The sequence below is a fragment of the Schistocerca cancellata genome, chromosome 9, assembly GCF_023864275.1.
Source record: "Schistocerca cancellata isolate TAMUIC-IGC-003103 chromosome 9, iqSchCanc2.1, whole genome shotgun sequence".
In the NCBI taxonomy this organism is placed as follows: domain Eukaryota; kingdom Metazoa; phylum Arthropoda; class Insecta; order Orthoptera; family Acrididae; genus Schistocerca; species Schistocerca cancellata.
This window is the reverse complement of record NC_064634.1, coordinates 506,694,557-506,707,229: the sequence shown is the minus strand read 5'-3', so window position 1 is coordinate 506,707,229 and position 12,673 is coordinate 506,694,557. Positions and strand designations below refer to the sequence as shown.

General features: G+C 43.6%; 1 protein-coding gene across 1 annotated transcript in view; it reads right to left on the bottom strand.

The window, feature by feature from the left end:
• Positions 1-12,673, bottom strand: part of LOC126101533 (uncharacterized) — a 760,565-nt gene that overhangs the window by 262,745 nt on the left and 485,147 nt on the right. The window contains exon 4 of the mRNA XM_049912174.1: positions 3,604-4,188. Coding sequence (XP_049768131.1) covers positions 3,604-4,188 — 585 coding nt within the window. The remainder of the gene's footprint in view (positions 1-3,603; positions 4,189-12,673) is intronic.

Here is a 12,673-nt window from a genome sequence, read left to right as displayed (position 1 = left end):
GTAACTGGGAAGAGCATGCTTTTAAATGGAACTTTTAGAAGAAAGGCAACATTTGCAGAGAACCCAGTTCGATAAAAATAGCCGAAACTATTGCTGAAGGTAAAATAACCAACGTTTCACTTGGCTGTTTGCTTTATCACTGCAGAGACGTGTGGAAGTATGTAAGGAAGGCTATGGTCCATATGAATGCAATACATACTGGCCCAGTCGTGAAAGATATCAATCAAAATTGTTATGGGGCACACTCTGGCCTGTATTATACATGGCTATGGAGGGTTTTTGAACGTTTCTACGTCGGTATCCATACTCTGCAAACCACTGAAGTGAATGGTAGATGTTGTTTGTCATCATACTTCACAGTAGCCTCTCTCTCCACTTCATTCTCATAGGGACTGAGGGAAGTGTGACCATTCAGTAGCGTCTATGCACACTGTGATAAGTCTGATCTTTTGTCCCTTATGTGGAGGGTTGTGTTATTTTCCTAAGCTCTTAAAGTAACACCAGTTTCTGCAACATACAAGTATCCTTCCATGGGGTAGTGGTCGTCTATGTTAAGATGTCTGCCACTTTCTATTTTTGAGCGTTTGCATGATGCGTTACCATGGATCAGACCGATCTGTGACCATTTCTGCTGTCCTTTTTGAACACATTTGATGTCGCCTGTTAGTTGAATTTGTTAATCCAACACATAAGGACAATATTCAATTACTGGTTATACAAGTTACTTGTAAGCGATCTCCTAATACAACACAAAGAGCAAGGGTCGTAACATACTTCCCTGTGGCACATTCACAGTTACCTCTACTTCTTCCAATCACCCGATGTCCAAGGTAACATGCTGTGTCCTCCCTACAAAATAATTCACAATCCAGTGCAGGTGCTCACCACACTCGAACTCTTATTGGAATTGGCGAAAAGCAGCGAGTAATGATGATAATGGGTACTACAGCAGTAGTGTGTGGTGTATGTTTAGAACTTAAATCTGTCAGGAGGTGTGCTAGAATAGTCTGTCCAGTTGCTATGATCACTGTGTCTGTATGGTACAGTGGTCAGGACATCTATCTAGTAAGCAGAACACTCGGTTTCATATTCCAGTCTAGCGCAAACTTTCCACTTTCCTCATTGATTTAATCAATGCTCCCCAGCAGCTATATAATTATTTCCCTTGTGTCTTGATATTTGAAAATATCAGTATGACTAGTTTTTACCCCCTCAAAGAGGAATAGCGCTCATGCAAAATGTTTAGATTTCTGGCTGGATTACCTACACTAATTAGTCATACATTTTTCACAGTTCTTGAGAGTCTGCACAGTCAGTGTGGGCGCTGACGGCAGAGTTTATAAGAGATGGGTTGCATGGCGGCCACTGAGGAAGCTTCACCGGCGGAGGGAAATGCACTGGAAATCCACAGAAGGGAAATGTGGAAGAAAGGACAATACGCTACAGTACTCTGTGGAAAATGAGTGGAGATCCATATCACCTGATACATGGTGGTTCACCTTCTAACTGCAGCATTACAGCTGTGTGGGAACTGTACGATATCAGGTTGTTCTAACATAACAGCGATAAACCAGTAACACAATTTCAGATAAGCAGATAACTTGGTGTGCATATTACAACTGACACGATATTGTAATAAAACACAATAGCTAGCAAACACGTATACTGCAGACACATGAGTAAATTCAGTTTGGGTTCAGAACTAACGTCGTGTGGCTATTGACAATGGTGTGATTGCTGTAAGTATAGACACAAATTACTGCACAGGAGACGCAGAAGTAATTTCCTTGCTGGGCCTGACATGAAGATGCAGCCAAACTACAGATCAGTACATGGCTGTTATCTGGGTAGGGTGAAATCTGCAATAGTTTCACTTGGCACAGACCATGATCCTGTCAACTACTTTTCTGTAATCAGGTGTAGTAATAGAGAATTTCCCGATTTTTGTTGTTTTCACAATTTTCGTGGATTAGTTTTTACTAGGGTGTGATGAAAAGTAACACCTTCGAATTTTTTTATTTGAAAACTCTTGTACCTTTTAAATAAACCAAATTTTATTACCATTGTACATCTTTAGTCTTCATGTATGCATATTTACTTTGCAACACGTTCACTCTAGCGATGATGACATTACTGACAATGGGAGAACAGTTATTGATACTGTCGCTATAGAATGTTTGTTGAAGAAGCCGCATCCTGCCTCCTTTCCAACAATATCAAAGTCATAGGGAAGTCGTCGAAGGTTTGGGTCCACATGAAAGCAGGATGGGGCAAAGTCTGAAATGTATGGAGGATGATCGAAGACTGTCAAGTCGAGGCGTCGGGTAGTTTCAGAGATGCAGCGCTCTTGTGTGGTATAGCATTGTTGTGCAGAAGGAGAGATGCTCCGTGTGTGGACAGTTTGTGAGAATATCACTGTACACTGAGGTAGTTACGTCACACCAAGCCATGTCACATGCTTCAGTGTAGAGTCTTCTACTGGCAGCGAGCAGTAGCCTGTGTGAGTGGAGTGGGACAGTCGGCTGAGTAACATGCATGACATGTAACACGTCAGCCAATCTAGAAAACCACATAAAGCTTTCTCATGTATTAGTTTTCAGTATGATCTTGTAGATATCTCTCATTGTCGCTCTTGCTGTGATGATACTTCCGTACTTACAAGTAAGGGATGTGTTGATCCTACAGGAAAATGTACTCAGGATAACATGAGTCACTCGAGAGAACTACCGATCTAAAACCCATTTTAGAATCAGATGAAGTAATGTAATAAGCAGTTTGCTCCATTTTCGAATTTTTCGTTGGGCATATGAACTGTGCAGCATTTGCAAACAATTTGTGTTCTACATATTTAAATATTGCAGAGTATATTGAGCCTATTTCGGATATATTGCTAATTCTTATTGTGTGTAAAATTGTGTATGTTTCCAAAACGAGTTATAGAATGTGTCAGCAGTTAAGCTATGACCTGTCACTGGTGGAAAGAAAGTGTTCTAGAATGGAACACTTGTTTCCAAACGAACTGAGTGTCTTTAATCTGTCAACAATTTCACCTATCTTCAGAAGTGAACGTTGTGATAGTTGCCAATAGCTCCTATTTCAACAAGTTTTTTTATTTTTAACGGTTTTATTATAAAATTATTCTTAATTTCATTTCATTTACTAAGTGTTGGTGTGTAGCAGAGTGACAGGTACACTAGTATGTGCAGTATTGAAGAGATTTTCTCGTCTGCAGTCTTCTGAATTTCAGTCTAATATTTGTTCCTAGGTCGATGACCACGTTGCACCTTGGAAAATGTTTTCACATTTGAGAGAAGTTTAATCTTTCAGTATTTTTTATAATTTTAGAAAAATTATGCAGCACATTAAAACTGTATACCATGATTTAAAATTGAAATAACGAGACATCTTTTGGAGGGCTCACTAGAAGCAAAAACCATACGAGTGTACAGAGATACAGTGCTCTCCCTGAAGTTGGAGTATAGAAACAGTGAATGACAACAGGTTTAAATTTATCATATTCTTTATTTTAATAATTAAGGAAAGTCTTGGAGTGGGCCTCTTTTCGTTTTACTCCAAGAATGTCTGTCAGACTGCTAGCTTCACCTTAGCATGTCTATCAGCCGCTGGTGATTTTTCTGCCTGGCGAGGTCCAGTGGGGTTTTCCCCTCGTTATTCCTGGCCCAGCGGTCGGCCCCTGCCTCGAGCAGTGCAGAGGCCACCTCGGCGTGGCCGTTCAGAGCCACCTCGTGTAGCGGTGTCCGCCCCCACTGATTCCTAGCGCTGTGGTAAGGCGTGGAGGCCAGTAGCAGCCGCACCACCGCCGCGTGCCCTTTCTCTGCAGCCAAGAGCAAGGGCGTGCTCTGCGTTTTGTTCCTGGCATCAACCTCCGCCCCTGCCTCCAGCAGAAACCGCGCCACAGCCTCATGGCCACTGTATGCAGCCCTGTGCAGGGGCGTCTCCTGCCAGCCGCTGGTCCTAGCGTCCACGTATGCTCCACCCTCCACCAGGCACCTCGCTGCCTTCTCGTGTCCCTTGTCTGCAGCCCAGTGCAGGGTGGTCCACCTGCTCTCACCCTCATCCCTCGCTCCCACGTCTGCACCAGCTCCCAGCAGCGTCTGCAGCTCAGTAACTGCACCCCCTTTTGCTGCCTGAATCAGCCTGCTATTCTTCTCCTTTTCAGGAAGGCTCCTGTCAAAAAACGGCAATTTGTCACATTTCTTTATCCAAGTAGATAATTATGATTAAGAATACTGCAGAAGAACCTGAGATAAAACCAGTTCCAAAAGTAGATCTGTCCAACAACCACAAATTAATACGCAATTTTCTCCGTTTATGTCACGAAACAGCGGGACAGTCTCCTTTTACTAAAGTACAGACGTACAGTGACATGATACTCCCAAAGTCTTCATCAGTTAAAAACTCCTACATTCCGTCTCATTTAGTCAGCTTATTTTGTCACATTGATACCTGACATTTAACGTTAGAATGCTGTTGCTAAGCAGCAATAGCCTGCCACCGAAAAAGAAGCCCTATTAAGGTAAAATACTTCTTCATGTGCAATAGCTCCCTTTGTAATACAGCCAAATATGGCACGTAAACTTCTCACACCTTCAGGCACGCAAATTAAGTTTTCCATCATGACAATCCATTCATTTACAAATTTGTAGAAAGATGCTCGTCAAACAGAGCAAGCTAATATTTAACAGGAACTAATTTCATCGAAATATTTCGGATATAGAAATGGCTCTAGCTTAACTACTTTATTCATAAACACAAACATATTTGTTGGCATATACACGTGTACAAACTTGCTGAGGAGACTGTGTTTGCATGTCAACAACCATATCCACATAAAGTCACACAAAGTCTCATGTGCACACACACACACACACACACACACACACACACACACACACACACACACACACACACCACACATACATATACACAGAACCACACAAACATCCCTTCCCTCCCACCTCCGCCAACATACATGTATACAGAAACACACACATTTTCAACTTAAGTTCTTGTGGCTGCAATTTGTCTAAAGGCAACAGCAAATACTTCAGTTTTTGAAATTATATTTATGATTCATGTGCTTTTCTAGATTGCTGTATGCAGTGCGCGGAATATGGGGAAATGTTGATGGAGAAAATGAAAGACCTTAAAGAGAGTGCGGATCTGAGTGTGCATTATGCCGTATTAGTGCATAACATTGAAAGAGCAGCAGAAGACTCAAACCAACGAAACACGCCCTTGTAGGCCTCTACCAGGTCACTCCCGGTCTGGTGGGATGAATAACGTGAGACGGCAGCTAATGAGGGGAGGAAAACTCAAAACCTACTAGCGACAAGCGGTAGAAGAGAATTTTCTGTACTTTAATCCAATCAAGGGCGCAGCATCCATACAAAAATAAAAATAGGGGAAGCTGCCGATATTGGTGTAATAGCTCACCTCCTCAGTGCTCCATGACTATCGTTTGGCATAAAATATAGAGAATAAGATATATTAAAACGGCAGTAGGAATGCTACAGGCGACATAGCGGACGAGAACAGGAAAAAGCGAGCTCATGATGAGTGTCAGGTGGAACACCCACTAAATGATATTTTTTCCCTGTTGGAAATGACACGAGCAATAGCGCACAGCAAGACTATGGTACCAGGACCGAGTAACATTCTCTATTGATTGCTTCAATGGATGTCGGAGAAGCGATGAATTCATTTATTGAATATTTTAAATAAAGTGTGGACCAACCAAATCTTCAGGCCAGAAATGACGACTGCTCGGATCGTAAAATACATAAAATGGGAAAGGCGCCTCAGTGCATTCCGAAGTACAGTTATCATTCACTCATAGGACTCGTTAACACACGATAGAAATATGATGGAACACAAACTAGAAAGATAGATTGAGAATGAAAAAGTACTGCCCTTGGACAAACAGTTTTTAGAAAGTGCATCGGCACGACTGAACGCTAGTCTGATTATTACTGATATACCACTTGCGTTCAGTGACAGTCAGTACTTTCCAGCAGTGTATACGGATATGACAACCCATTGTGATAGCGTCCGTATGCGCCTATTCATAAATGAGTTGAAGAATCATCACATCACACTGTCATTCATTCACAAGCTATACCGTTTGTTTTCCGATAGAACCCTGGTTAATACTAGACACTATGAAACAGTAGGACCAAGGAGAGAAAGCAAAAGGATATCAAAAGGCTCACCATTTCCGTTCAGTCTTTTTACATCAGACCCACATTCAGTGTTTCACCCAAGTGCGGCATGCAGATGGATGCAGTATGCAGATGGTTTATATATTTATACTCGTATCGATAGTTTTCCTGAGTATCGGCAGCAGATGGATAACGCTGTGATAGTGTTCAGTATATGGCTGAATGAGGACTGCCTCGACATATTGCCTGATAAATCAGCTGAGTGCGTATATAACAGACATAGGCTTAAGGAAACAAGAGTTACAAGATTAGGACTCTTTATATTCCCGGTCCGAAGAGTGGTCAAGTACTTAGGGCTTAATATCCATCATAAGTTAACATCATAACATCACATTAATCATGTAATTACAAAATCTGAAAGTGTCCCTCGCGCTGTGACAGGAGTTCGTTGGGAAGGACACTTACAAATCTTTATTACCATATACAGCGCGCTAATAATACCTTACATGGATTACTGATGCGTTTGTTACAGTTCAGAAACGCAGAATACACTAGAAAAACTGTGTTACTGTTAAGCTATCGGAGCATCCAAATCGGTTACAATTTACGCCTCAATGATGGAAGTAAATGAAATATTATTAGAACTGTCAAATACTTCATAATCAGATTCCGCCTGAAACGTTTTAAGTTCTTAAACGAAAATTTGATAACTGAGATTAAAATACTATGCTGGTAGGCATTGAATTAAGAAGAAACTACCACCCTTAGCAGAAATTTACTTAATGTAGGTTAATTCTTACAGAGAAGAAAACAGCAACCAGCCACTATTAACACTGCTATTTGTTTAGGTAAATAGCGCCGTTACCGGTTGCGAACTGGACAGTTCATCATCAGACGGCTGTTCACATGTTTTTCAAGATACACTTTCCATTATCGTCCGTTTATTATTTTCATTATTCCACTGTGGCGAAGTATTTTTGGTGTTTTGTTGCCCTACGGTAGAATAACAGTGTTAGAAGCGCCCTATGTGAAAATAACTAGCCTCCAAACGATGAAATACAGCGTAAATAAATATGTAATGTTAAGTGGTTATGGTAGTTGGGTCGAAAATTCCGCGCAATTTTGTTGCGAAGTTGCAGGATTGTATTTTTCGCATATTCCTAATTATATCCAGCACTTATGTAACTTGTACAACAACATATTGTGCAAAGCACCACACATACCCACACACCAAAAAGAATTTTCCACATGTGAAGTTATCACAGAGATTACAAATTTATGTCATGTCTCTGAGAGAGAATGTCTCTGACACTGTTGAGTTTGTAAATTTGTAATCTCTGTGATAACTTCACATGTGGAAAATTCTGTTTGGTGTGTGGGTATGCGTGGTGCTTTGCACAATATGTTGCTGTAGAAGTTACATAACAGGGCAACAACACACCAAAAATACTTCGCCACAGTGGAATAATAAAAATAAAAAACGGACGATAATGTAAAGTGTATCTTGAAAAACATGTGAACATTCGTCTGATGATGAACTTTTCAGTTCGCAACCGGTAACGGCGCTATTTACCTAAATAAATAGCAGTGGTAATAGTGGATGGTTGCTGTTTTCTTCTCTGTAAGAATTAACCTACATTAATTGTACACAGCCACGGTCTCAACATGTCAGTTTTTGACAAAATAGAATTTACTTTGCTTCGTCCTTCCGTAAATAAGTTGCTACTTCGCAAAATGTAATCTGCTTCAGCACGCCCTACGCTCATACCTTAGTGTAGATGAATATTAAGATGGATCTTCTTTTCAGCCAATATACAGTGAGTGAGACAGTTTTCGCTAGCAAAGTAGCAACTGGACTATCCTCAAGGCAGACCTACCTACACAGATGGGCCTAAATAAAAACAGGGACAGGAAGTGCATTTGTAGTTAGCAAGGCTAATAAGGAGGCAAACACAACCTCCCTGAAGGTGCATTAAATCTCTCTGCAGAACTCACTGCGATTTTAGACAGATTTAAATACGCTACAGAAGTGCAAGCAAAAAAAAAAAAAATCAGTTTTACCAGACTCACGTTCAGCAATGATGCTGTTAAAATGCCACTACGCTAACCATCATATTACGAGTCAAGGTGCACAGTGGAATAAACGAAAATGAAAATGTCCAAGCAAGATTTTTACACTGCTGCAGCGAAATACGATAAAGTGCCACCCGACCATTATCTTCACGACATAAAAACTGCAACCAGTGCCAGATTGAGTGAAAAATCTCGAACGGTTATACGACATTAGAGGGTAACACTTATGCCCCAGTGGTATCTAACCTCCCGTTACGCCCCAAGTACCAAAATCGCAGATACAGCAGAAAGTGTGCACTGAGGTGACAGAAGTCGTGGGGCGCCCCCTAATACCGTGTCCTTTTGCCCTGCACAGTGCAGCGGCTCGGTGTGGCGAGGGCTCAACAAGTTTGTTTGAAGCCCCCAGCAGAAATAGTGAACAATGCTGCCCTCCACAGCCGTCTGCAGCTGCAAAAGTGTTGCCGGTGCAGGAATTTGTGTACCAACAGACCTCTTGATTATGTTCCATAAATTTTCGACGAGATTCATGTCGGGCGCTCTAACTCTCCCAATTCTTCTTCAAGCCTACCGCAAAAAATTGTGGCCCAGTGACATGGAGACCATCTCCAGCCATTCATGGACTTCATGTTCCATGACGGCATTTGTGTGGTTGACAATGCGCCAAGTAGCAGCACATAATCATTTAAAGTCAATGATCGGAGCACCTAGTCCATTACATGTAAAATAGCTCTAACCATTGTGGAGCCACCGCCAGTTTGCACAGCGCCTTGTTGCCAACTTGGGTCCATGGCTTCGTTGGGCATGCGCCACACTCGAACCCTACAATCAGCTGTTCCTAATTGAAATCGGGACCCATCCGACCAGAACAAGGATTTACAGTCGTCTAGGGGCCAACCGATATGGTCACCAGCCCGGGAGAGGCGCTGCAGGCGGTGTTCTGCTGTTGGCAGAGGCACTCTGCCCGTTAACGCCAAATTTCGCCGCACTGCCCTAATAGACACGATCGTCGTACGTCCGATATCAATCTCTGCGCTTATTTCACGTAATGTTGCTTGTCTGTTAACACTGACAACTCCACGGAAGTGCCGCTGCTCTCGGACTTTAAGCGAAGTCCGTCGGCCACTTCATCGTCCGTGGTGAGAGGTAACGCCTGAAATGTGGCCTTCTCCGCACACTCTTGACTCTACGGATCTCTTGGAATACTGGATTCCCTAACGAATTCCGAAAAGGAATGTCCCATGCGTCCAGCTCCAAAGACCCTTCCTCATTCAAAGTCTGTTAATTCGCGTCGTGCGTCCGTAATCAGGTCGGAAACCTTTCCACATGAATCTCTGGGTACAAATAACAGCTTCGCCAGTGCACTGCCCCTTTCTGCCTCGTGTACGCGATGCTACCGCCATCTGTATATGTGCATATCGCTATCCCGCGACCTTTGTCACCTTAGTTTATACACTCCTGGAAATGGAAAAAAGAACACATTGACACCGGTGTGTCAGACGCACCATACTTGCTCCGGACACTGCGAGAGGGCTGTACAAGCAATGATCACACACACGGCACAGCGGACACACCAGGAACCGCGGTGTTGGCCGTCGAATGGCGCTAGCTGCGCAGCATTTGTGCACCGCCGCCGTCAGTGTCAGCCAGTTTGCCGTGGCATACGGAGCTCCATCGCAGTCTTTAACACTGGTAGCATGCCGCGACAGCGTGGACGTGAACCGTATGTGCAGTTGACGGACTTTGAGCGAGGGCGTATAGTGGGCATGCGGGAGGCCGGGTGGACGTACCGACGAATTGCTCAACACGTGGGGCGTGCGGTCTCCACAGTACATCGATGTTGTCGCCAGTGGTCGGTGGAAGGTGCACGTGCCCGTCGACCTGGGACCGGACCGCAGCGACGCACGGATGCACGCCAAGACCGTAGGATCCTACGCAGTGCCGTAGGGGACCGCACCGCCACTTCCCAGCAAATTAGGGACACTGTTGCTCCTGGGGTATCGGCGAGGACCATTCGCAACCGTCTCCATGAAGCTGCGCTACGGTCCCGCACACCGTTAGGCCGTCTTCCGCTCACGCCCCAACATCGTGCAGCCCGCCTCCAGTGGTGTCGCGACAGGCGTGAATGGAGGGACGAATGGAGACGTGTCGTCTTCAGCGATGAGAGTCGCTTCTGCCTCGGTGCCAATGATGGTCGTATGCGTGTTTGGCGCCGTGCAGGTGAGCGCCACAATCAGGACTGCATACGACCGAGGCACACAGGGCCAACACCCGGCATCATGGTGTGGGGAGCGATCTCCTACACTGGCCGTACACCACTGGTGATCGTCGAGGGGACACTGAATAGTGCACGGTACATCCAAACCGTCATCGAACCCATCGTTCTACCATTCCTAGACCGGCAAGGGAACTTGCTGTTCCAACAGGACAATGCACGTCCGCATGTATCCCGTGCCACCCAACGTGCTCTAGAAGGTGTAAGTCAACTACCCTGGCCAGCAAGATCTCCGGATCTGTCCCCCATTGAGCATGTTTGGGACTGGATGAAGCGTCGTCTCACGCGGTCTGCACGTCCAGCACGAACACTGGTCCAACTGAGGCGCCAGGTGGAAATGGCATGGCAAGCCGTTCCACAGGACTACATCCAGCATCTCTACGATCGTCTCCATGGGAGAATAGCAGCCTCCATTGCTGCGAAAGGTGGATATACACTGTACTAGTGCCGACATTGTGCATGCTCTGTTGCCTGCGTCTATGTGCCTGTGGTTCTGTCAGTGTGATCATGTGATGTATCTGACCCCAGGAATGTGTCAATAAAGTTTCCCCTTCCTGGGACAATGAATTCACGGTGTTCTTATTTCAATTTCCAGGAGTGTAGTAACATTGGCACGACTTCGCTTCAGTCACGGGACATTCCGCGAAGATAGTCAAATCTTCTTCATGTGAATGCGGAAGTGAAGATGATGATAATCAAATTTTTTCGCTTGCCACAGAAGGCATCAAGCACCTGCGAAATTATTACAGTATATGATGTCCTCTGGAGATGTTTTGTCTACAAACATTAAGATTCGTCTAGCAAGAGAATGCACTGGATAGCTCATCTACTGTTCTGTAACAGATGATCAAATTCTAAATATATAGAAAAAGTGAATTTCTTACCTTAAACTATAGCAAATATGTTAATCTACTTAGATCATTGACTTAAATTCTTTTTAAAAGGATGTAACAGATTATTGTTGTTCCCTCTCGTCTTAGGCTGGCTGTATGCGCCATGAATAAATCTTAACAAAATGTATTCCCCATTTGTGTCCTGAACTCAAGTTGGAAGACGCCATTCCTTTTGCGAAACACTACTGAAAAAATTAAGAGAAGGGGCATTTGAAGCTGAATCCATGACGATTCTGTTGACGCCAACGTGCATTTCGCGTAAGGACCGCGAAGATAAGGTAAGCCTTATGGAATCGTTTCCCCTTCCTCCATTTGCGAGTAGAACGGAAAATGAATTGACAAGTGATGGTACATGGTCTCACACGCCACCCACGCTAAGCACCATACAGTGGCTTGCAGGTTCTGTGAGTGAATGTCGGTGTAGATGTTTAAAGGTGATTTTAAAAGTATATTTTCCTGCTTAATTCTTTGTTTTGTGTTTTACTGTTACACGCTAACTTTAGACACATGGGAACCATTTCGTTTAACGACTGTGAATAATCTACTGAATCTGTGACGCTGGTCGCTCAGTGTACTTCAGTGCTAGCGCCCTCTACCAGCTGTATCTCTTGTTTGTATAAATGTAAGACGACCTCAGGCTACCGCTGGTCTAGCTCATACACCTGTCTCTACAACTTCTGTGAGGTTAGACTCATATGAGAATATTTCTAATGGTGTGTTGTGGCTCTTAGCCATGCTATTCTTTTTGTATATTTTTCAGCCAACTGAACCTATCATGGTTACATTATTTCTATTTTGTAACTCATCTGATGGTGGCAGAAGGACAAATTTAGTCATTGTGAATCGTACTGACTGGGAGGGCATGAAGGGTGTTTAATAAACTCCCTGACACGACTTCATATTCGTTTGGAGACTTCGTCTTCAATGGATTATCTGAAATTCTGTCGTAGAACTTCATCTGCTCAAGCATTCTTTGAAGATTAAACCCCCAGTTAACTGAAAGCATGCTTTCCAGTTTGGGAAGGTACCTAAGTTCCAGTAGCATATTCCTTTCAGCTATGTTAAAAATTTCGTGTTTAGGGTAGTTCCATCAGTCCCAAAATTTTTTATAGTTAATTTTCGCGACTAACCTTTCGATGTACGTCGTCCAAATTTGATTTTTTGCAGATCTCCCTTTTTTTGATCAACAAACTTATTTCATGGGCATATTACTTATGTATTGTCGAGATATTGGAAACCTTGAGACCTTCTAA